This window comes from Orbicella franksi, chromosome 8 (genome assembly GCF_964199315.1).
Source record: "Orbicella franksi chromosome 8, jaOrbFran1.1, whole genome shotgun sequence".
Classification (NCBI taxonomy): Eukaryota; Metazoa; Cnidaria; class Anthozoa; order Scleractinia; family Merulinidae; genus Orbicella; species Orbicella franksi.
Genome location: NC_138152.1, coordinates 29,512,104 through 29,538,227, shown reverse-complemented (window position 1 = coordinate 29,538,227; position 26,124 = coordinate 29,512,104). Strand labels below are relative to the sequence as shown.

General features: G+C 39.2%; 1 protein-coding gene across 1 annotated transcript in view; it reads right to left on the bottom strand.

Annotated features, from left to right (window-relative positions):
• LOC145496169 (unconventional myosin-Ih-like) overlaps positions 1–24,818 on the bottom strand; it is a 37,631-nt gene extending 12,813 nt beyond the window's left edge. The window contains exons 1-24 of the mRNA XM_081475816.1: positions 24,087–24,818; positions 23,878–23,943; positions 19,478–19,705; positions 18,645–18,759; positions 17,778–17,830; positions 17,249–17,343; positions 15,855–15,969; positions 15,167–15,287; positions 14,638–14,709; positions 13,872–14,013; positions 13,206–13,350; positions 12,569–12,649; positions 11,814–11,978; positions 10,668–10,743; positions 9,433–9,511; positions 9,023–9,070; positions 8,655–8,684; positions 7,639–7,711; positions 7,269–7,324; positions 6,267–6,416; positions 4,782–4,899; positions 4,410–4,491; positions 2,674–2,765; positions 1,436–1,522 (exon numbers count right to left, since the gene is read on the bottom strand). Coding sequence (XP_081331942.1) covers positions 1,436–1,522; positions 2,674–2,765; positions 4,410–4,491; positions 4,782–4,899; positions 6,267–6,416; positions 7,269–7,324; positions 7,639–7,711; positions 8,655–8,684; positions 9,023–9,070; positions 9,433–9,511; positions 10,668–10,743; positions 11,814–11,978; positions 12,569–12,649; positions 13,206–13,350; positions 13,872–14,013; positions 14,638–14,709; positions 15,167–15,287; positions 15,855–15,969; positions 17,249–17,343; positions 17,778–17,830; positions 18,645–18,759; positions 19,478–19,705; positions 23,878–23,943; positions 24,087–24,194 — 2,397 coding nt within the window. The 5' untranslated portion in view covers positions 24,195–24,818. The remainder of the gene's footprint in view (positions 1–1,435; positions 1,523–2,673; positions 2,766–4,409; positions 4,492–4,781; positions 4,900–6,266; positions 6,417–7,268; positions 7,325–7,638; positions 7,712–8,654; positions 8,685–9,022; positions 9,071–9,432; positions 9,512–10,667; positions 10,744–11,813; positions 11,979–12,568; positions 12,650–13,205; positions 13,351–13,871; positions 14,014–14,637; positions 14,710–15,166; positions 15,288–15,854; positions 15,970–17,248; positions 17,344–17,777; positions 17,831–18,644; positions 18,760–19,477; positions 19,706–23,877; positions 23,944–24,086) is intronic.
• Between the last annotated feature and the right edge of the window lie 1,306 nt (positions 24,819–26,124).

Below are 26,124 nucleotides of genomic sequence, written 5' to 3'. Positions count from 1 at the left end.
AATAAATCAGTAAGACATTTAAACAATAGCCTCAAGTTGGCGCGGAAATATGCTCGGATATTTGTCCGTGGACATTATCCGTTCCGAGAAGCGAACAATTTTCCGAGAGCTCGAGGAAAACTGTGAGTTTTGAGGAACAGATAATGTCCAAGGACAAATATCCGAGCATATTTTCAAAGTCAAATGGGGGCTTTTGTGTTTATTATCCTTCAAATATTTTTCGCAACACACGCAGTTTCGAAAATTGGGGAATATTTTCGGATATTTCCCAGTTTTAGCTGGGGAATATTCGGTCACCTGACGCGTTTAGACCAATCGCGCGCGAGCGAAAATATTTGATGAGTTATAATTAAGGTTATCTCTAAGTGATTACTTCCTGTAAAATTCAAAGTGTTTAGAAGACTTTCTCTTGCGTTCTTGAGTTATTTGTACTTAATAGCACCGGCGTGACTTCCAACGCCTAGGGTTTTATTGAATGACGACATGACACTTCGAAATCGCAAAGAAGCGGCCGCCAGTTTGTTAACAAGCACACACTGCTAGGCTACTCACTATCTATCACAGAATAGATAGTGAGTAGCGAAGCCATTCGTGATAGAACGCAAGCGGATTTATACCAAAGTTCGATAGAATAGGTTTTGCCCATAATTAGATGCATTCGTTTTTTCTGGTAAACGCTCGAGAAAACGTTAGGCACATATTATAAGGTAGTTTCATTTCAAGCTTAATCAAAATGGTCGGTCAAATATGAAGGGAAAGATAGTACGTTGTTTTGGAAAATCAAATCTACGAAAACAGTTCGTGAGCAGTCTGTTGAAGTGGTCGGCATTGCAAAGTTCCGTCATCAACGCCCTATTCCCCAGGGATTCCCCAGGGATTCACCATGGATTCCCCACGGCCCCATTTCCCGGCTGGGGAACTGGACACGATGACTGCAAAATACGGATCGCCGAGGGAACCAATCATAACCCTTCTTTTAATCGTAGGCTAATTTACCAAACAAGATCATACAATAAAACCAAGTTTTGTGCGATATGATATGACCGCTGAGCTTGTACAAAGTTAAACGACGCCTTCAAGACAAGACAGTTCTTTTAAGAACATTTCGTTTCAATACTAAATAAAATAAACAAAACTAAATAACTTTAATAAATTGCCCAAATGGCACGCGCGTGGCTTAAGCATGCGCACTCATATGAACGCTGTGGATTGAAAATCCCAACTGGTATGACGCTGACCAGTTGGCTATTTACACACCGCGGTCGAGGAGTTGAACTTGGGACTACCGAGGACAAATCCAGATAGCGGTAGAGTGGACGATTTGAACCAGGGACCTCTAGATTTCAAATTCGGCGCCCTAAACCACTCAGCCACGCCACCTACACTCAAATTATTTCGAACTAATGATTATTTGTTTCGAAGCTGCAGACTCTACCTCGCTCAGTCTCAGTTTTTGCTTAGCATCTTCTTCCGTCACCTGATTAGAATTATGCTCAAACATCACCTCGCTTCCACTTCCGATCTACAAAGAATGAGATAATACAAAATTCTGATGAGTACTGGATATCCACAGTCGTTAAGACAAGTGAAACAATTGTCAACAGACGTCGACAGAGGTTGAGCTAAACTCTCTCTCATCAGTATCTGATTAAGACTACAGACACATGTACTACGATTATCAGTAGAATAAGGCGCGACGAAAGTTTGGCGACCAGGTTTTTAACATTCAATACTTGTGTTGTTGTCACTGAGGCAACTGGCTCCCTTTCCAGTGGCAGCTTGTCAGCCTTTGACGTCATTAGCGGCAAAACGCGCGAAATTGCAGGCGACGATGTTGTTACTGTTGGAACGGAGAGAAGTTGCCCGTAGCAACACCGTAATTATAAGTCCAAAACTTCGTCACCAAAGCTTCGTCGCGCCTTACTCAACTGATAATCGAAGTAAATACAGCAAAAAATAAAGGGTGGCAAATGGTAAATGCGAGACTAATGTTTTTCTTTGCAAGCCCAAAACATTTTGACTTCTTCAACAGACCATTTTACAGTTGTCTTTTAAGGGACGCTCGTAGCCTCTGAAAGAGCGAGTCTGCAAGACGCCTGAAATTCGACACACATTTTACGAGACTCGTGGCTGTTGAAGGACTAGCCTGCGAGCAGGCTCAGCTTTGAGTTGCGTGCAAGCGGCGAAGAGCAAAGCGATCCGGCGGGAACGAATCTAATTAAGAGGTGCCAAGAAAGTTTCTCGTCTCGCGGCTTCGCCGCTCGATTTCGCGCTCGCGGCTACGTCCCGCACGTTTGTACTCAAACGTGAGCCTGCTCGCAGGCTATTGAAGGACCATTCGCCACCCCTGAAAATAGAATCTGGTTTCTTTACAAAGTGTATGGAGTACTAAGAAGCTTGTGTGCATATTCCCATCTCTCTAAAAACAGGGCGAAGATTTTTGTTTTCTTGCTCTCTTGAGAGAGAAGGGCTCAGCTGTGAAAATGTGTGAAAATATGAACTGATCACAAGTTGAAGAGAATGTCGTTCTGATCTATAACTAACCGTATTATCCTTGATAGTATTTTTAGGAATGAATGGGGTGATTAGTGAGAATTGAAAAGCTGAAATCAGCTAATTATATATGTAAAACGAGCATGCAAAAAGGAGAGCAAGTTGCTAGACAAGCCTCACCGTTTCTAGAAAATTCTTAACACTGTTTTCCTGTATCACTGTAAGTTGTTTCAGCCTGGAATAGAGAGATCTAGCTTGCCAACCTCTGAAAACTGTAAAAACGACAAATTTAATGTTGACAACGACAACAGCTGAACGAGAAAGTCGCTCACTATGATGAACTTAATCTAAGGATTAACCTCTCTTTCCTTGACCAACTAATGGTGTCCGTCTCGTGGCCCTTTAGTTTGGTACCTCATAACCGTATGACACCTAATTATCGTATGACCCGTACAATCCCGCGCGCTTTTTCCTCTGAAAACGTTAAAAAAAGGTGCCGTGTGAGGGTCGTACGCATCGCAGTAATAGGGCCGGAAAAATGTGTACGCGCCTCCCCCCGCTGCCCCCTTTCCCCCCCGCCCCCCCCAAAAATCGATGCGAGTTAAAATTAACGCAATGCCTACCACTTGGCCGATTTTGGTCACTCCAGTGGCCATAGATTGAAAACGTGACAGAAAATTGGCGTTACTTTTGATTCTCACCAAATTTGGACAGTGGGATGATCTCATCATTAGCCAATAACAGGCCATTTTTCAGCTCTTTTCGTCATATCCCCCCCTCGGGAGATTTTTGGCAAGTTAGCTAATTAAGTATGCAAGCCAACGTAATGGCGGACGCTCTCGGCGAAATGTTTATTTGCTCAAAATTGGGGCAAAATCTTTCGGAGATGGAAGTCAGGACATTTGTAAGGATACAGAAAGTAATTCGGGACCAGTTGCTGGCTTCTAAGGCTGAATTTATCCAGAGGGAAGCTGTATTTTCGTTTTCGTGCCGAAAGCCACGCGGTGAAATATTATCGGCTTGTTATGCTGTCCTGTTCTGTTTTTTCTCTTGGTCTTTTTTCTAGCCTGCCGAGGCCATTCTTTCGTCTAAATCAGTTGAAAAAAGTTCGAAAATGATGTTCCCATTCAAGTTTAAGCTCTCAGGTGATAATTCTGGAGTTTTTTGGCCGAAACGTCGGCTTTGTTATGTCCGTGTTTTTCGGTTGCTATGGGCGACCGTAGCGCCCTTTGTTAGGTCAAGTCTGAGAAGTGAGGTCGCAAAAAAATTCTAATTAATTCTGGTTTTGTTCGATTTCGCTGAAATTTTAACATGATAAAGCTGGATTGTTAAGGAATAGATTTACCTTCTACCGATGTGTGGTAGCTATTAACACTAAAGTGATATATCGCTTCAAAATCAGGGTTTTGAAGATACTTTTTTTGCAACGTGTGGGTTCGGCGTGAATTTGTAATCGGAGGATTTTGTTGACCCCAAAGGAAAAAATATCCCGAAAAGGTCATTTCATCGACGATTCAAACGAATATAAATATGTATATGTTCCGAGCTAACTTTCTGGTGAAAAAATATAATTTTTGACGCGCGCTGGGTTTTTAATTTTTTTCCCGCGAAACACAGGGTAATTAAAGACAGAGGGTACAGAAAGAAGGTCAACACTCCTCACAAATGATGAGTAAAAATTGTCATGTGGTAAAATGCTTATCGACTGAGTGAGGTCAGGCCGGACAGGAAAATATTAAGTTCCGGTTAACGTCAGGACGCACGAGCAATAAGTCAAATATTTTCCCGCCCGGCCCTCCCACTCGGTCAATAAGTACACATTAACAAGGTTTGGTTTCCCGTTTGAAAACCTTCCACGTTTCAAAGTATAATTTATCACTGATCACTGAACTCTCGCTTGAAGACCGATTAAGTACCTCTCTGTATAACAACTGCCGCAGATGCCAGTCGGTCCAGAAACAAGTTAAATCTTTCCAAACACCAGTATGTCAAAAACACCTGTTGAAAAAAAGAAAAAATAATGCTGTCGACGTATTACTCAAAACTGACGTAAAGAGGAAATAAAATCATCATTTTTCTATGAATGTAACAAAAGAAAGTGTTAACATTAACAGAAGGTTCTGAGCCCCCTCCCCCCCCCCCCCCTTGGGATTGGTTTGGGACACCAACATGGCCGCCGCCTTTTTATTGTTTTGGGACACCAATATGGCCGCCGTTTCCTTGTTCTGGGACACCAATATGGCTGCCGTGACGTGTGTAAACACCTTATAAGTAACACTTGTCTATACCTTAGTTTTGCCTATCTTCCACCCTCTGGGGTCAGCTAGCAAACGAAGCATCTTTTGACAAGTCTGACTCATGTCTTTACTGTGCACATTTGGCAGCAAGCCGACCATAATACCAAACCTGTAATAGTAATAGTAATATTAGTAATAATTTTATAGCGGTTTTCAATGGAGTGTCATAAGACCAAAACCTTTAGTAATCACTCTGGCCAATCACAAAGGGCATAGACAGTCCAATGAACCAATCAAAACTCATAATAAATACACATAGCTGACGCGAAGCGCGGGAAAACGTGTGCGAACGAGTCACAATTTGATTGGTTTTTTCTTCTGATTGGATGAAAAAGAGGCGCGAGTTCTTTTAGCCAATTGTGTAGTGCAGTAATGCGAAAACAATTACTTTTCAACACTCAAGTAAAAACCGCTCTCTTTACATATGTTATTTAAGTCGTGACACAGGGAAAGGTTGCCCATTTGCCCGAGCCTGGGGCTCAAGATAAAGGGGCTAAACAAAAAATACATAAACGTAAGAAACGGGCACTTCCTTGAGTTACCCTCGCTTGAAAATCCACAATTCACAATGTTACCGAGAGCAAAAACGGGCAGAGTAATTGATACGCACTCAAAAATTTGTTCCGCACAGAACCCAAAGAGTCGGTGAGCCTTTCCTTATTTTGGGGGGTGATCTAATGTTCAGCGCACCAGGCTCCGAATCCAGTAGGGGACTTAATGCGAACCCGTGCCAGGGTCATTGTGTTGTGTTCTTGGGAAAGACAATTTACTCTCACAGTGCCTCACTCCACCCAGGTGTATAAATGAGCACCAAAGAATTATTTAGGCGACCTGCCAAAAAACTTTCGGGAAATAGAGGGGGGGGGGGGGGGGAAACCAGGGATGGACTATCCCATCCAGGGACAGTAGGAATACTCCTAGTCGATTGCATATTACGGTAACAAGGCCAACCACTGGTTTATTAAGGCCCAGTCCACAGCACACCGGGGAAGTTTGAACACGCGGCTTTAATTCTACGGTTAGGCCTACGAATCCGTCGCACCACTAGGCACAGTAATCCGTCACAAAAACGGAGCTTTTCGAAACCAGAGGAATTTGAACGCTAGCTTTGGGTTTTCGTGTGGACAGAAAACATTTTGAAAACGGAGCTTTTCGAAAACGATGACGTCGCGATAATCACGTGATTTCCCTGACCGAGTTTTCCTCAAACACAAATTCAAAATGACCGGTGATTGTTGAGATTTCAAATTTCTCCGGCGTAGTGTGGACAGAAAACATTCGATGCGTTTTCACAATGAAAACGCCGTTTTCAAATTTCTCCGGCGTGGTGTGGATGGGGCGTTGATGCAATATGTAGCAGATTTATACAGAGTTTAATTTAACTTCAGACGCTTTGGGTCCAAAAAAATCTTTTTCTTGGAAAAACATTTAGTCCCCTCAACAAAAACCACTGAAAGTTTCAACTGAAGACAGAACCTTTCAATAAAGACATTAAACGGAAACCAAACAGGAAATCCTAGACTCCTCATTTGCACTGTCGGCACAACAGCTAACGACCTCACTTGGGCGAGAACCGCGTCAGGATCAAAACGATCAGGAGACTGGTACCAGTTTGGCTTGATGCACCTGTCAAATAAACAACCAATCAGGTTCAAGCACATCACAGTGCTCCTTAACCTGGGTTTTCACTCGTGACACATGAAGAACTAATTGTAGCTTGCTCGTCCGTTTTGAGAAGATATTGATCTAATTATTTCTTCGTGCATTTTTCAAATTACTTAGTTAACCAGAATATGATTACTTTAACTAAAATTCCCTAACTATTTCCTGACTATTTCCTGACTTTTCCCTGATCAAAATAAAATTTCCCCGACCAAATAAATACGAAATGTCAGATACAGTAGCGGCCTTCAGGCTCCTTGTACAGCCCTCATTTCCACCCATGAGTTTTAGACTGATAAGTTTTCAACAGCTTTCGCCTTTTTCATTCAGGAAAAACATCGTTGAGATCACAAGTGACCCGAAATGTTTCTTCCAGCCTCCACTGACATTAAATCATTGGTGTTACAATTTCAATTTTCTCTAACTTTTTTTTTTTCAAAAAATCACTTTTCCTGACCATGAAGAATTTTTTGCCCTGACTATTTCATGAATCCCGTCCGGTACTGAGATTTGCTCTTTGATGCAGACTTCTAACATAAAGGAAATTACATCTTTTTGACTTGTTCCATATTTCACACTTCTTTTAGGGCCCCGTTTCATTTGGAAGTCATCAAAGATTGCAAAAGAAAGCTACAGTCATATATTAAACCCCCGACGTCTAATTTGAAGTAGGTTGTGTTACGGCCGCCAGCACGAGAAAAAAGACTCTGTGGGCGTGCGGGCCCGCGTTTCGTTTCGTTTCGTTGCCTTGCGTTACGTTGAGCTGCGTTTCGTACCGTACCGTGTTTTGGCTGAGCTACGTGATAAAAACCACACCTGACAAAATGGACTTCACACGACAGCATTTTCTCCATAAGTTCTGCGATAGACGTCTACAAGATAAAAAAAAGGCATGCAATTTTCAAAGTGCTTCGTATTAAGCCTTTTAGCTGGAAGCGAGGCCCCCAAATCTACCTCTCTATGTAAGTCTCTGTGTCGGCTTAAACTTCGCCTTTTTTAAACGGCAGGAAAATTTGAAACGCCCCTTTGCAACGCTTCGAGAGAGCAACATTGTGCGAAAATTGACATAACTGGTCAAATCGCGTAAGGCTATATTTTGACTTTCCTTTTTCATCACGAGTACTTCGTTGAACTTCATCATGACAGAGATAAACCATACATTACGCTTATTAATGCCCGGACTCACCCTTAACTGAGATCCAAGTGTATAAAAACCTTGCTTAGCTTGTTTAGTCTCCGTTAAAGCCAAGTGTTGCACACTAAATGTGAAAGTCAATACATGGCGTTGTTAGTAGTCAGCTTTACTTACAGTGGAAAAAAAAGAGACCCTTCATCTCTCAGTTACTACAAACGCTGTGATTGGTCATTTCAGAGACTCTACTGTACAGCTCGCGTAAATTTGACGCAGTTTTTGCCGCCAAAATGTCTCATTATTTAAATGAGTAAAACATTGCGTATCCTTAAAATTTTGAAGACTTGTCTGTTAAAATCTGCTAACGACTTCGCAAGGATTTCGAAATCTCGAGGTGACTGATTTTATTCTTGAGCCATATACGCCGATCCTTTGAAGCTGTTCCGTGTGACCTCGTCTTCTCAGTCCGTACTTGTAGGTTACGGATCCTCCATTTCGCCCCTTTGATTTATGGCTGGTGCCAGCGTTACAAATGACATTAGATAGAGAGGAAGCCACATCCGCCTTACCTGGTTTTCATGCGCGTTCTCTATCCTGGTCGAATTGGAATTTGGAGATGTTGGATTTGTGCAGGGAGGAAAACCGGAGAACCCGGGAAAAAACCCTCAACCTCGGAGCAAGGCGAGAACCAACAACAAACTCAACCCACATGTGACACCGGGCCCGGAATCGAACCCAGGCCACATAGAGAGAAGACTCTCACATAGAGAAGCACTCTCACCACTGCGCCATCCCTTCTCCCCATAAAGAGGTTTTTTTTTTTAATTTCTGCTATTCATTTTTAATCTTTCATGGCGCTCTTTAAAAAAAATTGCGCTTCATCTATTCTCCACCGCATGCTGTGAACTCAAAACTCACTTAATTCCTTTTTCCCTTTTTTCTTTCAGTTCTTCTAATGTCACTGAAATTCCCAGCAATACTTTATTCCCCAAGTGAAGGAAAACAGACTTCTTTTGTTCACAGCAAAACGCTTAAAACATCATTAGACTCTAATTGTAGTAATTACTTACACTGCAGCCTTGTGCCTTACAGTTGGATTCCTGCAAAATGATTTCCAGTTACTTCTAATCAGTTTATTTTAGTGACAATAACTAAGAAAACTCTTAATGTTGATGATGACGACGACGAAGAAATTTTTCAAAAAAATTAACTGCTTCCTTTTCTCGTTGACATATGATCATGTATACATTTGCCAGTCATAAAATGTTAGTCAAGATGACACAGTGTTAATATATTTATGATAACCTCTATGTTTGCCATTAGTTTTCAATAAAAATAAGCTTATAATCACCAGTGAGAAGCCCACACTAACAAACGCCACTCTATACAAAGAACAAATGAAAATACTGTTAGACCCATTCGCATAGCGGTATCTTACTTCTTATTCTTTTTCAGTTGCATCAAAATGTTAGGCACAGCCCTCATCCTAGAAGCAAACAGATAAACAAAAAGACAGTCACCTTGCACTATAGATAAATGACAAGCACAAGTTTTGCAAGCTACCGACCAATACTAAAATTAAAACTAAGTTATAATTTTTGATCAAAAGAGATCTGCTAATAAAAGCAAAGACACGCAAAAATAATGGAACAAATTGCTCATGCAATGTTTTGGTGTAGCCATGGCGCCATTTTTAAGAATAAAAAAGTATTTCAAAGCAGATATTAATAGGCTAGCGCTGAAATTCACATAGATTACTAAATAACTGGCAAAACTTAATTTCCTATTTGAAGTATGTCAATTTTTACTATTGTTGAATCATGGCGGGGTCTTGATTGAATTCCATACCTTTCAGGTTGCAAAGCCAGAGATCCTGTCCCAGAAATCTGGGCTCGGAACAGTTTGCTTATGAACTCATTATTACTACCTACACAAACAAAATGAACATGATTAATCAATTGATCAGTCAATCAGTCATTTTTATTTCTTAATTTACATGTTACAGCTGAGACGGATGATGATCACAAGAAGCAAACATGAGAACGTAGAGTTAAGTATGTGTAGGTCCCTATCTTGAAGAAGCTTATCCTGGTTTCTGTAGCATTGATGAGCGACCAGTCAGTATTTCTGCTCCCCCCTTAGATGGGATGCTAGACCTTCGCAAAGTTACCTCCCCCCCCCCCCAACATTACATTTGCCGGTACCAATTTATACACCTGGATGGAGGGAGGCACTGTGAGAGTAAACTGTTTTGGCCAAGAACATAACACAGTGATTGTAGCCAGTTTGAATCTGATAACTCACAAGAACTCAGTTCTAAGGATTTCACCAACAGTGCGAGGGTGAATGGTTTCCACAGGCCAGCAAAACTTTTGAACTGAAAAATCTTTTCTGCTAGATGGTTAAACCAGGCATGCAGAATTTTCCTCACAGCTGGCCAATTTGTCCTGTGAAATTCAGAGTCTAATACGCTACACATAAGACCCTCTGGCTCCTATGAGAGTTAGGACTGAGCTATTGCTAATCATTTCAAGCCTCCGAGAAGAAATGAATATTATTAGAATTCAGCTGGATAGCTAGTCCAGGCCAAGAGAACACAAACAAAACACATGAATATAAGGTATAAGGTCTGCATACGAGCCAAGGTGCCCATCAGGCCCCTCAGGCCGGTGCTTATCCTGGTTTCTATTGAATGAGGTGACTATGAGTTTTTCTACCCCCCTCCCCCCCCTGGATGGGATGCTAGTCCATCGCAGGGTTACCCCCAGCATTAATTTCACCGGTACCCATTTATACACCTAGGTAGAGAGAGGCACCGTGAGAGTAAAGTGTCTTGCCCAAGAACACAACGCAATGTCCCTGGCCAGGGCTCAAACCTGGACTGCTCGATCTAGAGACGAACGCACTATAAGACATCCGATTATTCAATTTCCTTTTTGTGTCCTCAGGGGGTTAAAACTACCGTATTTTAATACAACTAATAAAAGTAGCCAGTGTTACAACCTTAATATTCCAAGTTTGGACTAGTACTGAAAGTTAATTTAAAATGCTTATAAAAGTTCTACGTATAAAACCATGCTTACTCTGCAAACAATCGTGGAGACTTGCACCAAGCATTTCTCGATTACTGTTTAGAAACCCCAACGTCACATATGTAACCTATAAAATGGACATAAACTGCAATTAGCCCTTGAGCCCGATGGATAGATACTGTAGGTGTACAGCAATTTAAAATAACACACAAGGCGGGCACACATAAATATTATGCAGTTACCAGTGATGGCAGTTACAAATTAACATATGCTGTGTATATTTTGGATATGAAACGTCACATGAATTTTTTTCTTAGTTTGACTAGACTCGTGATCAAGATTAATTGTTTTTTGTTTTCTTTTTGTTGGGGAAGGGCTGGTATTATTATTACAATTTCTCTATCACCCACCCCATGACTACTACTTGTAAACCACAAGGTAAAAATATTGTGATGTGATTACACGAGTAAGATCCAATTTCCAGAACTAACACACGACTGTACTTTACTGACAGATCAGAGAAGCATCGCATATGGTAAAGATCTCATCATCTTTTACATTGTATTTATTTTTTTTGTCACTTATGTGTTGTATGTAAATATTTGGTAAAGTTAGTTTCGTAAGTACAGAACCTCGGAACCTTGATTTAACAAAACTTTATATAACGAAGTCCTCAGTATAACTATTAACGAACGATATTCCTCGCCCCAGTAGTAACATTTATGGAGAAGAAACTCATTACAACAAAACTTCGTTAGAGCAAACATATTTTGCCAGTCCCTTGGCCCTTCGTTATATCGAGGTTCCACTGTATTGTTAGTATCATTGTAACTTCTTTCTTTTTTTTTCTCAGCCAATCAGATTACAGCGGTTGCATAAATTGGTATACTAGTAGAATTCTACTAATGTAAATTAGAATTGTCAAAAGAACTAGTGTCATAACGTACATTAAGTCATGTTATAGTAAGCTAAATAATTTGTGGTATTGTCACCTTGCAACTAAGGTTAACGAAAGTAGTATTGTATGTAATGTAGCTGTTTTATGTCATGCTAGTATTGTATTAGCACAGTAAGGTTGGTATTGTAATCAACTGATTAATTAAATAATAATAATAATGATAATAATAATTAATGATAATAATAATAATAATAATAATAATAATAATAATAAAGATCTTATCATCTGCAACAACTTACAGAGCCAGCATAATGCCGAATAGTGAAGGCAGGATATGACAGCTTAGCGACCTCGTAGTTGGGGTGTTTGCGATGAACAGTATCACATTTTTTCATTAAGGCGGCATCAGTGGCCTGTGCAATCTTACTTTCACTATCCAAGATTGGCAACAATCCCTGAAGTGGCTGAATGAGAAGAAAAAACAAGTGAGATTCAATCCCAGACAGCTCTGTCTTAACACAGTTAAGCATAGCACGACTCCTGCCAAAATTGTCTAATCTATCTATTGTAGTCAACGTTCAACACGCTACTTGGCTTTAATCGATAAGACGAAATGTGCAATTTAACGATAGAGTGCGAAGAAAGCGATGAAAAGGGAGCGATTGAAACGTTGTATGACTAGGAAGCTAAGGAGCACGTAAAAGGAAAACGGCAGGACGGTAAATGAAACGAAATGACAGTAGCGTCGCGATGAAAATGCACAAATAAACTAGAAAGACGCATACAAAAGGAACTGAAGCAAAGCAAAATTATGCGAAAAAAACCTAACAGAATATCGATAACGTGAAAGCGAGATAAACGAAAAGAATGCGATGATCACGAAAGAATGCACGCACAAACGGAAAAAAATAACAAAAAATTAAATACGGCTGCAACACTATCACCTCAGAAATCTTAAGTTCATAATGTAATTGCTACATGTAATAAAACACAGCCTTGGGCTTTTTTGAAATGATTTTAACAGAATTAATAAATCCATCAGCTGACAACTCACATTCAACAGAAGGTCAACAGTTTTCTTGTTATCATAATAGGATATCTTCTGACTTCGCAGTCCTTCAGATTCAAATTCCGCCTGAAAATTGTTGTTAAGTACATATAATAGCATGAAAGTTCATAGTGATTTATCTTAATTGAGGACCCTTTTAAAACTGCTATGTAATGTATTCCTTATTTAAGATTTATTACAGTCATACCTCCCAAAAGCGACCACCCAAAATGTCAAGCCTTAGTGGCTGCTTACGAGAGGTGGTCGCTTACGAGAGCTTAGACTATATTGGGTCAAAATTTAGCCTCATTAGCATAAGGTAACTGGATCTCGAGACTTACCCCATCTTTTAAATGTCTTATTCATGTAGAAAGTCAATTTCCAGAAAAGATCTGGCAATTCCCATTGACTGGAGTATAATTCAAGGAGTAATCGCGTGAGTAATTTCAAAATTGGAGGAGCATGAAGTGCAAGGTCGAGTTGAAATTAAGAGCACGATTACGGAATTAAAAATGTCTTTTGAGAACTTCTTTTGAGCAAAAAAAGTCTGTTAAGTGCTTTTCATAACTTTTGAAAACTGTGCAAAACATGGCAAAAGAAGTCATTAAAGCGTGTCAGTTCACAACACAGGATCGTTCCTTACCTGTTCCCAAACAAACACACGTTGGTTGTAGAAATATGCGAGCTGTTCATTTGCAGTGTTGATGCACAGTTGTTCAAGGCCATTAATTTCAAATTTCTCAAATCCAAAGACGTCCAGCAATCCCAGCGATGGGCCAACAGAGTGTCTGAAAAGACAGAGCAACAAATTAAAACATCTGACCAAAACTATAATGTGTAGTTCCAGAAAATATCCATACCTCCCCCATGGAAGGGAATATTTCTAAGTCCCCCCCCCCCCAACCCCCTCTGGAAATTCCGATTGAGCTTCATACATTTCTTTAATTTTTTTGGTTTTACAGAACCCCCACCCCCCAGGAAATTCCAATCCCTTCTATGGGGGGAGTATGGATATTTTCTGGAACTGAACAATTTACAAAATGTATTTACCAAGCATCAAAGAAACAAGATATATGCAGATCAGGACTCAAAATTAAGCGAAGTGCACGCATTATGTGCCTAGTTTATGGCTCTGATCGCTGGGTGTCCAGTTTGCGGCCTTTCATGACTTGTTCACAAAAACTGACTTGACTTCCCATGATGTAGTTAAGAATATTCTGCACTACCTTATTGTCTGGGTGATCAATAATTAACTTATTTACCTGTGTTCTTCATTCTTTTCCTTCATAATTCTCTTATAATTAGTTACCTGTGTTCTTCACCTCTTTCCTTCAAACAACTGTTGACCTTAATCACAAGCCAACTAAACAACCGAGAGTACAGGGCTTTGGCCAGGTTGTCTCTCCCTTCGGCTGCCAGATTAACAGACTTTTGAATGGCAACTTTCACCCCTTTGAATAAAACATTAACAATAAAAATGTTGATTTCATGTATATATAACTTAACAAGCAAAGAAACACAAGCTAAGGCAAATTTGCCATAGCAGCTAACCGTACATTTAACGAAATTCATGTAGCCAAGATTCTTGCATGTATCAGTAGCAATTTCCCAAAAAGAATAAAACTTGTCTTTGATTTCTATGACCTATTTATAATCATCTGAATATAAAACCTTTATCAGTGTATATATCGAAGAAAGTCGTTTTGCCCCCTCAAATAATTGACGGCAGCAACAACAACGAGTCAACAATCTTTATTTGTACTCTCTCACACATCTACTAATTGCACAAAACATAGATGATAAAATTAGAGTATTGGCTGCCTGGAATAACCAAGCTAGCAAACCACAAGTGTGTGCACACATAAAAAGAAAGGAAAAGAAGAGGAGGAAAAAAAATGCTATAATTACGACGTTATTGAGGAAGTCTAAATAGTTAAATTTATATATGAGTATAAAATATTAATTAAGAGAGGCACACAATTAATAGCTAAGACAACTAATAACATGTAATTACATTAAAATATATTATATAGACTACTTAGCATAGAGCTAATGGTTAAAAAAAATAAATTGACCTTTTTGATAAGCTGTTCCTTTGACAAGGGCCTCTCCCATTTCATCCACAGACACACCAAGAAGAGAACTAGCTGAAAATTTAGAGCAATATCAGTAATCATGCCAGTGCCTTGATGTCAATTAAATTAAAATGCATATGATAGATATTTTTTTATTCACTTGATGGGATCTACATGATCATGAAGTTATGATATGGAAATTGAAAAAGAAAATGGATCTTGTTCTTTTTTCCCCGCATTTTGGCCATCCGATCAGCGCAAAACCAATCACTTTCCAGCGAAATTTGCTCCAAAAATTCCTGTGAAATTGGCTCTTTCTACCAATCTTTTTTTTTAAGTGCTCTGGTACCCATTTATACACTTAGGTGGAGAGAGGCACTGTGAGAGTAAAGTGTCTTGTCCAAGAACACAACACAATGTCCCCGCCTTAATAAGGGCTCAAACCCGGACCACTCGATCAGGAGACAAGCACACTAACCATGAGGCCACCGCCACTCATAGTGGCGGTGGCCACTTAACTTAACCTTACCACAATGGACAGGCTGCGGGTCTTTGACAAATGCTGAGTTTGATTGCTGACTCATTGCACCAAATGAAATATTTCCAATGTGAAGAACCGATGCCAAACACTTTAAAATATTAGTGATTTCCTGCAAAGAAAGGCACGACAAACATACATGTATAATGTGAAACTCCATAACCCAAAACACTGCTCAACAATCAAATCCGTTAGGGTAGTGTGCGAACCGCTGGGAGGGGAAGACTTTCATGTTACAGGTTGAACATACTCATCAGATAATTTGAATTAAACCCCTAAAGGAGAACAATCTGGGTGTGGCTAAAGCTTTACTTGACCCCTAAAAGATACCACTTAAAAACAGACATTGCAGTGTTTTTTATTATAACTTTGAGAGCAACCCTAACAGATACTTGAGTGTGGTATTTTGTCCTGAACACCATAAGTACAACGAGACCATAAGTCTTTAATTTACATCCCTACATGAGACGACTTGTAAGCTTGCATCCTTGACCTTTTCACGTGGGGGTCCCTCTCCTCGGGTACAAACATAGTTTATATATGGGAGTACACCTTTCACACCACTCACATCAAAGTTTGGGACCAACACTAGTGAGCTGTTGTAATTGATGACAAACCTCTTCATCATCTACTTCACAATGTATAACTGTTTGATCAGCAACACCAATCTTTATCCTACCTCATTAGTAAAGCCAACAGCCTCCATATAACTTAACATCTTTGAATACTTCTCACTTAGAGTTGCCTTGCTGGCATCATCCTCTGAAGAAACAGATGGGTCGTAGGCCATGTACCTTCAGTTGTTAAGGAAGGTTTAACTTTAGTCAAATGTTTCCAATAAATGTCAGTTAATTACCATATATTGACACACCTTCGTTAAAATCTTCAAATGATATATGGAGAGCAATGATTATTGCAGCTGTAATATAGCCAGAGTTTAACTGAATCTCCTATAGCAAACACACACTCTTATTGGTCGATTTAAGGTCACACGATAATGGCATGTCGCCTGGTGGGCAACAATGAGCAGTTGTTGCCCATTCTCCCACTAACCAGAGGTAACCTTGATTTGGGGGTAATTCTTCTTGCCTTATTACTTTCCACTAAACTTCAGCTATATAGCAAAACATTTAAATTTACTGGTCCCGGCCTTAGGAAACAGTTAAATAATATGTTTTCCCTTGAATCTCAATTTTTCTCTCAACTTTGCCCTGGGAAACATTTAGATTCTCAGGGTTTGTATCCTTTCCAGCAAAAAAATTTTCAGGACTTTTCCAAGACTTTTTCAGGACTCTAAAATTCACATTAACCCTTTCACTTCCAAGATCTCAATGTTAATTCTCCTTACTGTCTGCCATACATTTCATATTTTTTACGCGAGTTTAACAGATTTCCAGAACTTTCCAGGACCAGTAGCCTTTTTCCAGGACTTTCCTGTCCTGGAAAATGCCACAATAAAATTCCAGGACTTTCCAGGTTTCCAGGACCCGTACGAACCCTGGATTCTTTGGAAAACAAAACTAACTGTTGATAAAGGATTTAATAAAGACTATTAAAATTTTTGAGAGCAGACCCATACAAACAGGCTGTTTATAATAATCAACAGGGTGGCATTTAAATTAGATTTACTGGGCATTAGAAGCTATCACAGGACATGGTAAAAATTTAAAAACAATCCCTGGCTGAAACGATTAAAAAAAATTACAAGCTTTCAACCTCCTTAACTACAGTCTTCGACTGGAGTCGTAATCCATTGAAGACTATAGTTCAGGCAGTCAGAGCTTGTAATTTTTTGTAATCGTTTCAGCCAGAGATCATTTTTAAATTTTTACCATGTTTTATCCTGGCTGTGGACCTTCAATATTTTCACATATTACAGGACAATTAAAACAAGGCCATGGGACTCATATCTGACTGACTGGGTAACAATATACAGTCGAACCTGCATATAATGGCCACTCTCAGGACTTAAGGAAGTGGTTGCTTAATAGACGGTGGCCACTTAATACAGGGCTGTTATATACAGGTTCGAGTGATTTATCATTGCAGACTAATAAATTATGATTTACTGACCGATGAAGGTAATCGGAAGTAAGGCTGTATTCCTGTAATTGATCTGCATGCATCCCATAGAGAAGATAGTGGAAAATATGAAAATTCTTGCCTCCCTGAACAATGAAATTACAAAGAAAGTATAAACACAGTAGTCAGCCTGTAGCGTACCTGTAGACAGTCAGTGACGTTTTAAAATCAGTGAGTTATTATTTATCATTTTTAGGCCAAAAAAATTTTCTTGAAAAGATGATGTTGTGCCTGACAACTTTGTCCATCAGTCACAGGCAAGAGAATTCCTTTTGTTTTTTCTTTGTTATTTAAATTTTGAATTCCCAGTGGGGTTTAAATAACAATTGCCCTAATTAGCATAAGAAACAGAAAAAGTGAAGGATTCTGGTAGTTGTAGTCAAATGACACCATCATGCAAATCGCCTGTTGTGAGTATCAGATAGTCAAGAATTTTAACTATTTTTTATAATTACAAATTATTACCTCAGTGCTTTTAATTTCTCCCTGTAAGTATACAGTTAAAATGACCTCACTTTACCTTCTCTTGATGAACTACTCGTGATTTCTCCAACATGTAGTGATGAATCTTTCCTATGATACAACCAATACAGTGATTTAAAAAATATACCAGTACGTGTAACAAAGTATGACTACCTAAATATCTGCATGAAGTACTAAATTATTCTTTGGTTTATACAGTACGAGCTTCTTGTGCTGTACTCATAAATTAAAATCTGGGTTGATAAAAGTTTCCAACATGGTCTTGAATACCAGAATTTACTTGTAATGGTCAGGTGATCTAACCACTGAGATATGTACAATAAATAAAACAGAAACAGTATTAAAAATAAATATTACAAATTGCTACGAAATTTCAAAACCCAAATCAGTAACACCAATACAGGGACGGTTTCACAGTTTGCATCATTTATTCACCTGTGCAAGCTTTCCGGAACAGGCCCAGTTTTTCATTGTTTGTGAACCATAATCATACACAAGTTACCTAATTTCACATGCAAATAGCCATAAATCATCAGCTGTAGAATAAATTGTACAGGTCAAAACTAAATTCCACAGTTGACAGCATTGGTAAAATCCACTGAAATCTTCTGAGAATTTTGGTCATCTGTCATTCTACCACGACTATCTATAGCATGTGATTACCAAACTACATCTGAGAGGGGTTCTTAAAGTAAAAACATTCATAAGAAGCAAACAAAAGTATTTAGATTTAGAGGCATGCACCACTGACCATGAAACCCTCCCTTTAAATCTTCATTAGAATAAGCCAAGCTCTGAATTAAATTAAAGCCCTTTTTTTGAATAATATTGCAAAATTATTTCTTAATAATTAATTGTTAGTCACAATCCCAATCTAATAATTTGTTATCTTAAAGTAACTTACCTCCAGACAATTTGAATTCAGGTGAAAAGTAAGCTTCATAGTACATTGCAAATCTGCTTGAGTTCTTGTTTTGCACTGTAACAGCATTGCCAAAAGCTTCAACAATGAACTGAACCTAGCAGTAATCAAATACAAAAGACTCAAACAAAATTTAACAGAAACATCACCTAGCTGGTAAATATACTGTTATTTACTCAAATTGATTGTGGAGCAGGCAGTCTGGTGCAAGCCCTGGCCAGGGTAATTGTGCTGTGTTCTTGAGCAAGACATTTTCCTCTCACACTGTCTCTCTCCTCACCCAGGTAAATATTAAACAAGTACCAGAAAATTTAATGCTGGGGGAATTAATGCTGTGATGGACTTAAGCATCCCATCCAGGAATGCTTCTGAAGCCATGGATAAGCACCAGCCTGATGGGTCTCTTGGCTTGATCGTATGCATGCATCCGGACCACACTTGGCAGACTTAACCTTTACCCTTAAAGCCATCTGTAGGCTATCCTTGTGTTTATTTTCTTAGTGCTATACAGAAAACAGGCTATTAGCTCCAACTGTATGGGCCATTTAATTTAGCCCAATGCAGATGGGCAACTCTGGGTTTGATTGCCAGTAAGCTCTAGGTCAGGTCCCAGCAAGTTTGCCAAGATCACAGTGAAAAATGAGAAATGTCTTCACTTGCTAAGATACTTATTACATTTCATTTGGCTAGCAAGCTGAGATTTGGCTGAGATACTTTTAACACTTCAGAGGACTCATCAAGATTTTCACACACACAAAAAAGGTTTGGATTTTAACTCAGTAGGATAACAGACAGATCAAGTAACACTGCAGTACCTGTAAAAACTTTAATTTCAGGCTGGCCTGTATCGGTACAACCACGTTGACAATGTAGCCCAGGAAATGCTTGAGGGATTCTGTTTTTCCTGAGGCACTATCACCAGTCAACACACAAGATTGACTTTTTGAAGAGTGGCACATGGATTTAAGAATAGTCTTGCATTTAGAATACACATGGGGTGGTAACTGCCTCTCTGCTTGTGAAGTCTGATAAGCTTGTATTTCCTAAAAAGATGGGAAACATTACTGCATGCTTTAAGAGCAGGTTTTCAATTGAGTATTGTAAAAGCAACACTGCAGTTACTATAAATCACGTATTACACAGACTACTGTAGAACTTGTAATCAATTCAAGGCTCAAAGCAAATAATTATTTTTATACATAGTAGATGCATCAAGAATGGGAAATTGTTTATCTGTTTTTCTCTTAGTTTGTTTTTGCTTGAACTTTGTGTTCTGTGAACCCCCTCTCCCCCCCCAAAAAAAAAACATTTAAAATGTTACCAAATTTAATTTGCAAGCTTTTGAATTGATTAAATTTTCTGCACTCTGCAGGCTGACACAAGAAGCCCAGAAGTGAAATTTTACATGTACCCTCCTTAGCAACACATGCAAATGCAAGTGCGTGTGCAAATCTGTTAATGGGCCCTTAAGTTGTACATATAACTGTGATAGTGTCTTTGCATAATGAGTGTGTATAGATAAATTACTGGGTTATACCGATAATGCTGAGATGTAACCCAAAATGGGATTAAATTATATATACAATAGCACATTCCTCATCCACAGAACTGTGAAAGCAATTGGAGGAAGAGCCATCATTTACGTGATGTGTACCACTGCTTTTCTTTAATTCTATTGTATTGGTTCAATATGAGGAGCAGGGATCATTGGCACAGTGGTGAGAGCACTGGCACTTGCCAGCTCCCACCATTGTGGCCTGGGTTCGAGTCCGGCCATATGTGGGTTGAGTCTAATTTGTTGTTGGTTCTCGTCTCTCTGCGAGGGTTTTTCTCCAGGTTCTCTGGTTTTCCTCCCTCCCTCCAAAAAAAAAAACCAACATCTTCAAATTCCAATTCAATCAGGACAGTTGATCCATATGAAAACCAGCTAGGGGTGATGTGTTTTACTTGTAATTTACTTTATTTAAATATACATTTTTCAGAAGTAGACAATAATAATTAACACAGGATGTATCTCAACCTTTTTAGAAACTGCAGAGAGCTCACCCAACCCTGGGGGGAATCCCATTATTATAGAAAGGACAAGAGTGCTCATCATACCTTTTAGGAGTTAAAAAAGTGGTTTTAGTATATCTTAGGGTGGTCCTCCACAAAACATCCACAGCAGAAGCATTTCGGATACCTTTTAGGGTATTGCGCTGAATACAATATGATAGCCCTGAGATAATGTGTTCTATTAGAACTGGTGTACTCTTAATTAAGAGTGAAAAACATTTCAAGTCACACCCGCAATGTTAACACCAAATCTTGGAACCTCTTAGGGGTTCTTTCCAAAATTGTTGACTTGTAGCACCCCCATCCTTTTTCTATGGGATTCCTCCCAGCACCCAATGCCCTAATACAATGTGTGTAGGGAGAGTCGTCAGGACAAAGGTTCCAAGAGTGAACATTTAATTGTATTCTGAATATGGTTGGATATAGTATTAATAACGGTTTTCTACAAAATATTACTTTCTGGTGATGTGTTAATTAAAATAATATGGCTTCACATTTGTTGCCATTGTTGTCATGGTTTTTTCATAAAATCCCATGTTAAAGCCCCCAGTTACAAGCCCCTCCCCCCCTCCACCCTCCTGACATAAGCCCCCTATTTGCTAATAAAGATATTATTTCGGATACAAACCTCCCAGATATGTGTCCTCCTGGATAAAAGCCCATCTAATTTATAAGTGCATTCATTTTGCATTTCTATACAAACATCAAAACTTTTAATCAAAGTTATAGGCTAATAGAGTAACAATCAATTTGTTTCTCAGATACATTTTATCTCGTTATTTCGAAACATGTTTTTTATTCTTCTTAATATGTGCCTCCCCGAATAAAAGCCCCCCCCCCCCCAACCCCAAATAAAAACCATTGCCCTAGTCTATTGCTATAAAACTGCTAGCATTGATTCTATCATGAATACCATTCTCTGATTGGCTACGCTACTCACTATCTATTCTGTTCTAGATGATGAGTAGCCTACAGCACTGTGCAGTTGTTAACAAAGTTGCAGCTGCTTCTTCACGTTCTTTTCCATTTTACCATGAAAAAAAGCAATTCACAGTGTAAGTGCCCCTATAGCACAAGTTTCTATCCCTTGTTTGATTTGGTTCAATCTTTAAAGTCACACTAGGTGGTTCGTCATGCGCTCTTAAGTTGTCTCACGTTTCCACACAGAATGCATGTTGCGCAAGACATCTATTGTGTAATTCAATACAATTTAGGAAAAAAGGACCTTTGATCAGTTTTCGCAAGTACTCGTGCTCCAAAGGAAAGAAATTACATCTCATTGCCTGTTAGTCATATCAAAGGAAGGAAAGGTTCTATTGATGTCAACTCTCGCCAGATCCGGCAATGTAAGTCTGATTTACCCGGAATATTTCTTAAGCTATTTGCTTGTCCCTAATTTCGTAAATCAATTGTTTTTAGTTTCACAATACGATACAACAATAAAGAAGGCGTTCCTAAAGAAGTTTGGTGCGAAATACGTTGTGTTCATCCATGGATTTTGTGCGGTCCAGCTAGCGGTGGACAAGCACCGCTATACACGGGTTTTTATGAGTATGCTTGCCGCTTGGCGGCACCAGAGCTCTACTGCATCATGCCATCAGAATATCACGATAAAGTTAAGGTGGCTCAAAACAGTAATATTTCCATGAGAAGCCTGGGCTCTAACACACACTTCAGTGTGAGGCATTACGCGATCACCTGAGGGGTGGCGAGATAGCGTGCAAGATTTAAAGTTTGCAAAACTCACAACAAATATGGCAGTGCGAGGCCCACTTTGTAAAACTTTGTTTCTGCCAAGTTTAGTAAGCTGTTTGTGACAACGCTTATTTTTACCTTCAAAAACATCCAGGGAATTTCGAATGAAAAAACATTCTTTGAAACCGCTGTGCTGAAACATAAACAAAACTTGTGATGTTGATGTTGCAATCAATCCAACCGGCTATCAATCTAAAAAACAACAGGGAAAATACTACTCTTCAAGTTTTCTGCATTCTTTTTACTAGGCGAGTCTCACCGTCAGGTATTTATGGTACTCTTCTTCTACTGCTTATGCTACTAATGACAACAGCAAAATAGAAAACACTGTTTCTGGGTATTCACGTTTACTCGCATGGAATTGCGGGCTTAACTGAGCAGCAGGCTGCCTTCACACGTGCGCAAAGTATGATCTTGCAAAATCGAGATTTTAATTTGGGCATAGAATGCGTGCTAAAAATTCCTTATCCACGAAGCTAATATCTCAAAAACTAATCTGGTGACCCTACTTTTTTAATGCAAAAAAATTATTCAACAGCAAAAGCAGAATGATTTTGCAAAATTGTAACAAAATACTGTGGAGTGGAATTTTTGCAATCTTGAAATTTCCATTTTTTTTTTTAGCAAAATCTACGCCACCGAATTTTTTTCGAATTTTCCTGTTTCTTCTTCTGAGTGTAACAAAAAGATTTTAATCAAAAAAATATGGGGTCATCAGCTTAGTTTGGATAGATGCAAATGATTGTAAAAAGTGAGTCAAGTTTGTTGCTATGCAACAGAACAGTGCAACCTTAATTTATGACTTAAACAAAATGAAAGGTACATTTGAGTTACCTTAAAAAATAGCACAGCCATTCAAAACAGTACAGTTCCACGCCTGAAAAATCGCACTTAGTTCCAAAGTCTCAAAAAAAAACTGTTTTGAGCCACCTTAACTTCAATCTTTACTCGGCTCTGATTTGAAATAAGCTTGAGGGTTTTGACAAAAAAAAAAGATCTTTACATTCGTACAAGATCAAAACAGATTTGTTTAGAACTCTTAACTGCACTATTAAATTAATACCGAATCGATTGAGCTGCAAAACAATGATGCACAAAATTTGAATCTTGCGCGATCTGGCGGACTTAGCCCTTACACAGATAATTTCACTGCTCAATCTGTTGACGTTTTATCGCATTTGCTCGCTTCAGTCGCAAAACTAAGCATTCTCGCTTTTATTGCGTCTCCGCAGATATGGCATTATGAAAGCAATGACAACTTAACAGCACTGCATGTGCATCAACAGGCATCAATATTTAATGTAAATGTAGCTTATTTATCAACAACAAATTGTTTAAACGATCAATATAAAGTTATTGATGTAAGCTTAAGATAAACTTATATTAGTCGAGATCGTACGCTCACCTGAGTGCCATATATTGGTAGACTTTTGAATGGGTTCACGGAGAGTAAAATATCGCCGATGGCTGTCTGCAGTTGTACAGATTACACCATGTTACAAAGTAGAAGTTAGCAAAATGACATTACGTTTGCACGATTCGAGAAGTCAGAAAGCAGCTAACAGCTGTTAGATTAAAAAAACAACGAGCTCTTGCAGCAAGAACTTTACTCACATAAATTTTGTCTTGGTTGTATCTTCCTCTTATCAGCTCTACCACTGCTCCTTCGTTGACTACCCTGGCTTCCAGTGAAGCGAGATCTTGAACTTCGCTGCCCGCCATATTTCTGCACCTTTGTTCCACTTCCCTGTTTCCATCTCGCGCGGATCTCACGCGCGCTTCGCGTGGCTTTGCGTGATTTATTTATCTGTACCCGGCAACCAGCTTTTCTCTGGGTGTGGGTACGGCAATAAGTAGGCTATTCATTTCTCGTCGGGTCACTTTTTCTCCAGTAGGTATTACTGAATCTTCGTTTTAAAGTAAAGGGTGTGCAGGACTTCAGCAGGGGTCATGAGGTATGACGCTTTAGCGTAAAGGGGAATGGGACTCGGCTTCTTCTGCACTTGGCCACCGCCATACTGCCCTTTTGCGTTCGCGATGACTAAACACTCGTCTAAGTGACCCTAAGAGAAAAAACCGGCTGCCAGCAGACTAACCTAAGACCCTCTCCTCATCCTAAGACCTAAGACTCCCTCCGAATCTCAAAAATAGGTCCGCACTGCGTACTTGTGTATGCGTAGCGTTGTTTTTGCTTTTTAGTACAAAGTGCACTATTGGGATGGTTATGAGGGCTGCCTGCCGCTACGCCCATAAGACGCTATGGCGCTATGGTGTAAATATTAATGATTGTTTAATAAATTAATTTCAATTAATCGATTAGCTTTGCGGGAAGGGGAATGGGTGCGGTAGGTACCCGAGTGTATTACGCAAAACTATGAGCGATTATGACAAAAATATATATATGGGTTTGCAAATCTCATGCTATCCCTGTGGTGCCATTCTCTCAAGAACAGAAGCAATTTGCTCCAAACGCATGCGCAGATTAGTTAGTGTCAAAGTCGACTATATGTTGGCTGAAAGATACATTTCATAACATATAAGACGCATGCGTTCTAGCATTGCTAGTGTGATAAATCAGATGCACGGTTTTTTTTTTGTCTTTTTGTAATGAGTGATACCACACTCTCGTTTTGGCTGGGGATAGCAGTTATATTTCAGGGAACGTCAGTTCTCCTTTTTTAGTGCAAAGAACGTTTCTGTGACTGCGTTTCTTCTGGAATCTTCCCTAGCTCGATTCAAGAAATGTCGTCTGCTGTTTTATAACTATTGTGTGTTTGCCAGGTTTGAAATAGAGAATCGGAACATATTGCTTCTCCTTAGCAGCTTGTTTGTTTCCTCTGCTATGAAAGAGAGCCCAAAGATCATATTCAGCTGAAAGTTTCCCGCGTTAGTTACATGTAAAACTAGTAAATTTGTGACAAAAGAAACGTCGTTGTTACTGCCGCAGACTCCGTGACACTTACTGAAACCCCTGGCAACAGTATTAGAACGCACTATTCCGCGATTCGACGTGACTATTTGATAATTAGATTAATTGTTTATCCGTGAAATGAAAATTTACGTTTTGAATAAAAGAAAATCGTTCCTCTTCGACTTTTCAGCAGATATTTAACTTTTATATTCCATTTATCTCCAGCAATAAGTTAAAAAAAAATACACATCTTTCTTATATTTTCGTGGAAACAAAGGTATCTTGTTGCATACATTGGCGAGGAAAACAACAGTATCAAATTACAAACGTTGGCGTGAAAAGTAATGCTACAAAATGAACGAAAGTCAAGACAAAATACCACAATAAATTTAAAACCGTCTTGACAAACGGTAATTGTAAGTTATTTTTGGGCAAAACACAAACATGAAACATACACACGGCTAAGATTATGTCTTATCAAGTTTTTGCCCGCTCATATTCTGCAAAGAGGAAAAGGCCTAGTCGACTACCAAGGGAGAGAACAGCAGGGGTGAGGACCTGTGTGACTACTGCATCAGAGCCGTAAATCACACTCTGCACTATCTGAGATTGTCTCTGAGGAAAATAAACTGGGCTGCTTAAGGGCGCATTAACCGATCTTTTCGAGCCGTTGCTAAGGAAAATTTATTCTCATATAACTTCATCATTTTTAGTTAGTTCAGAGTTATTTCATGTGTTTTA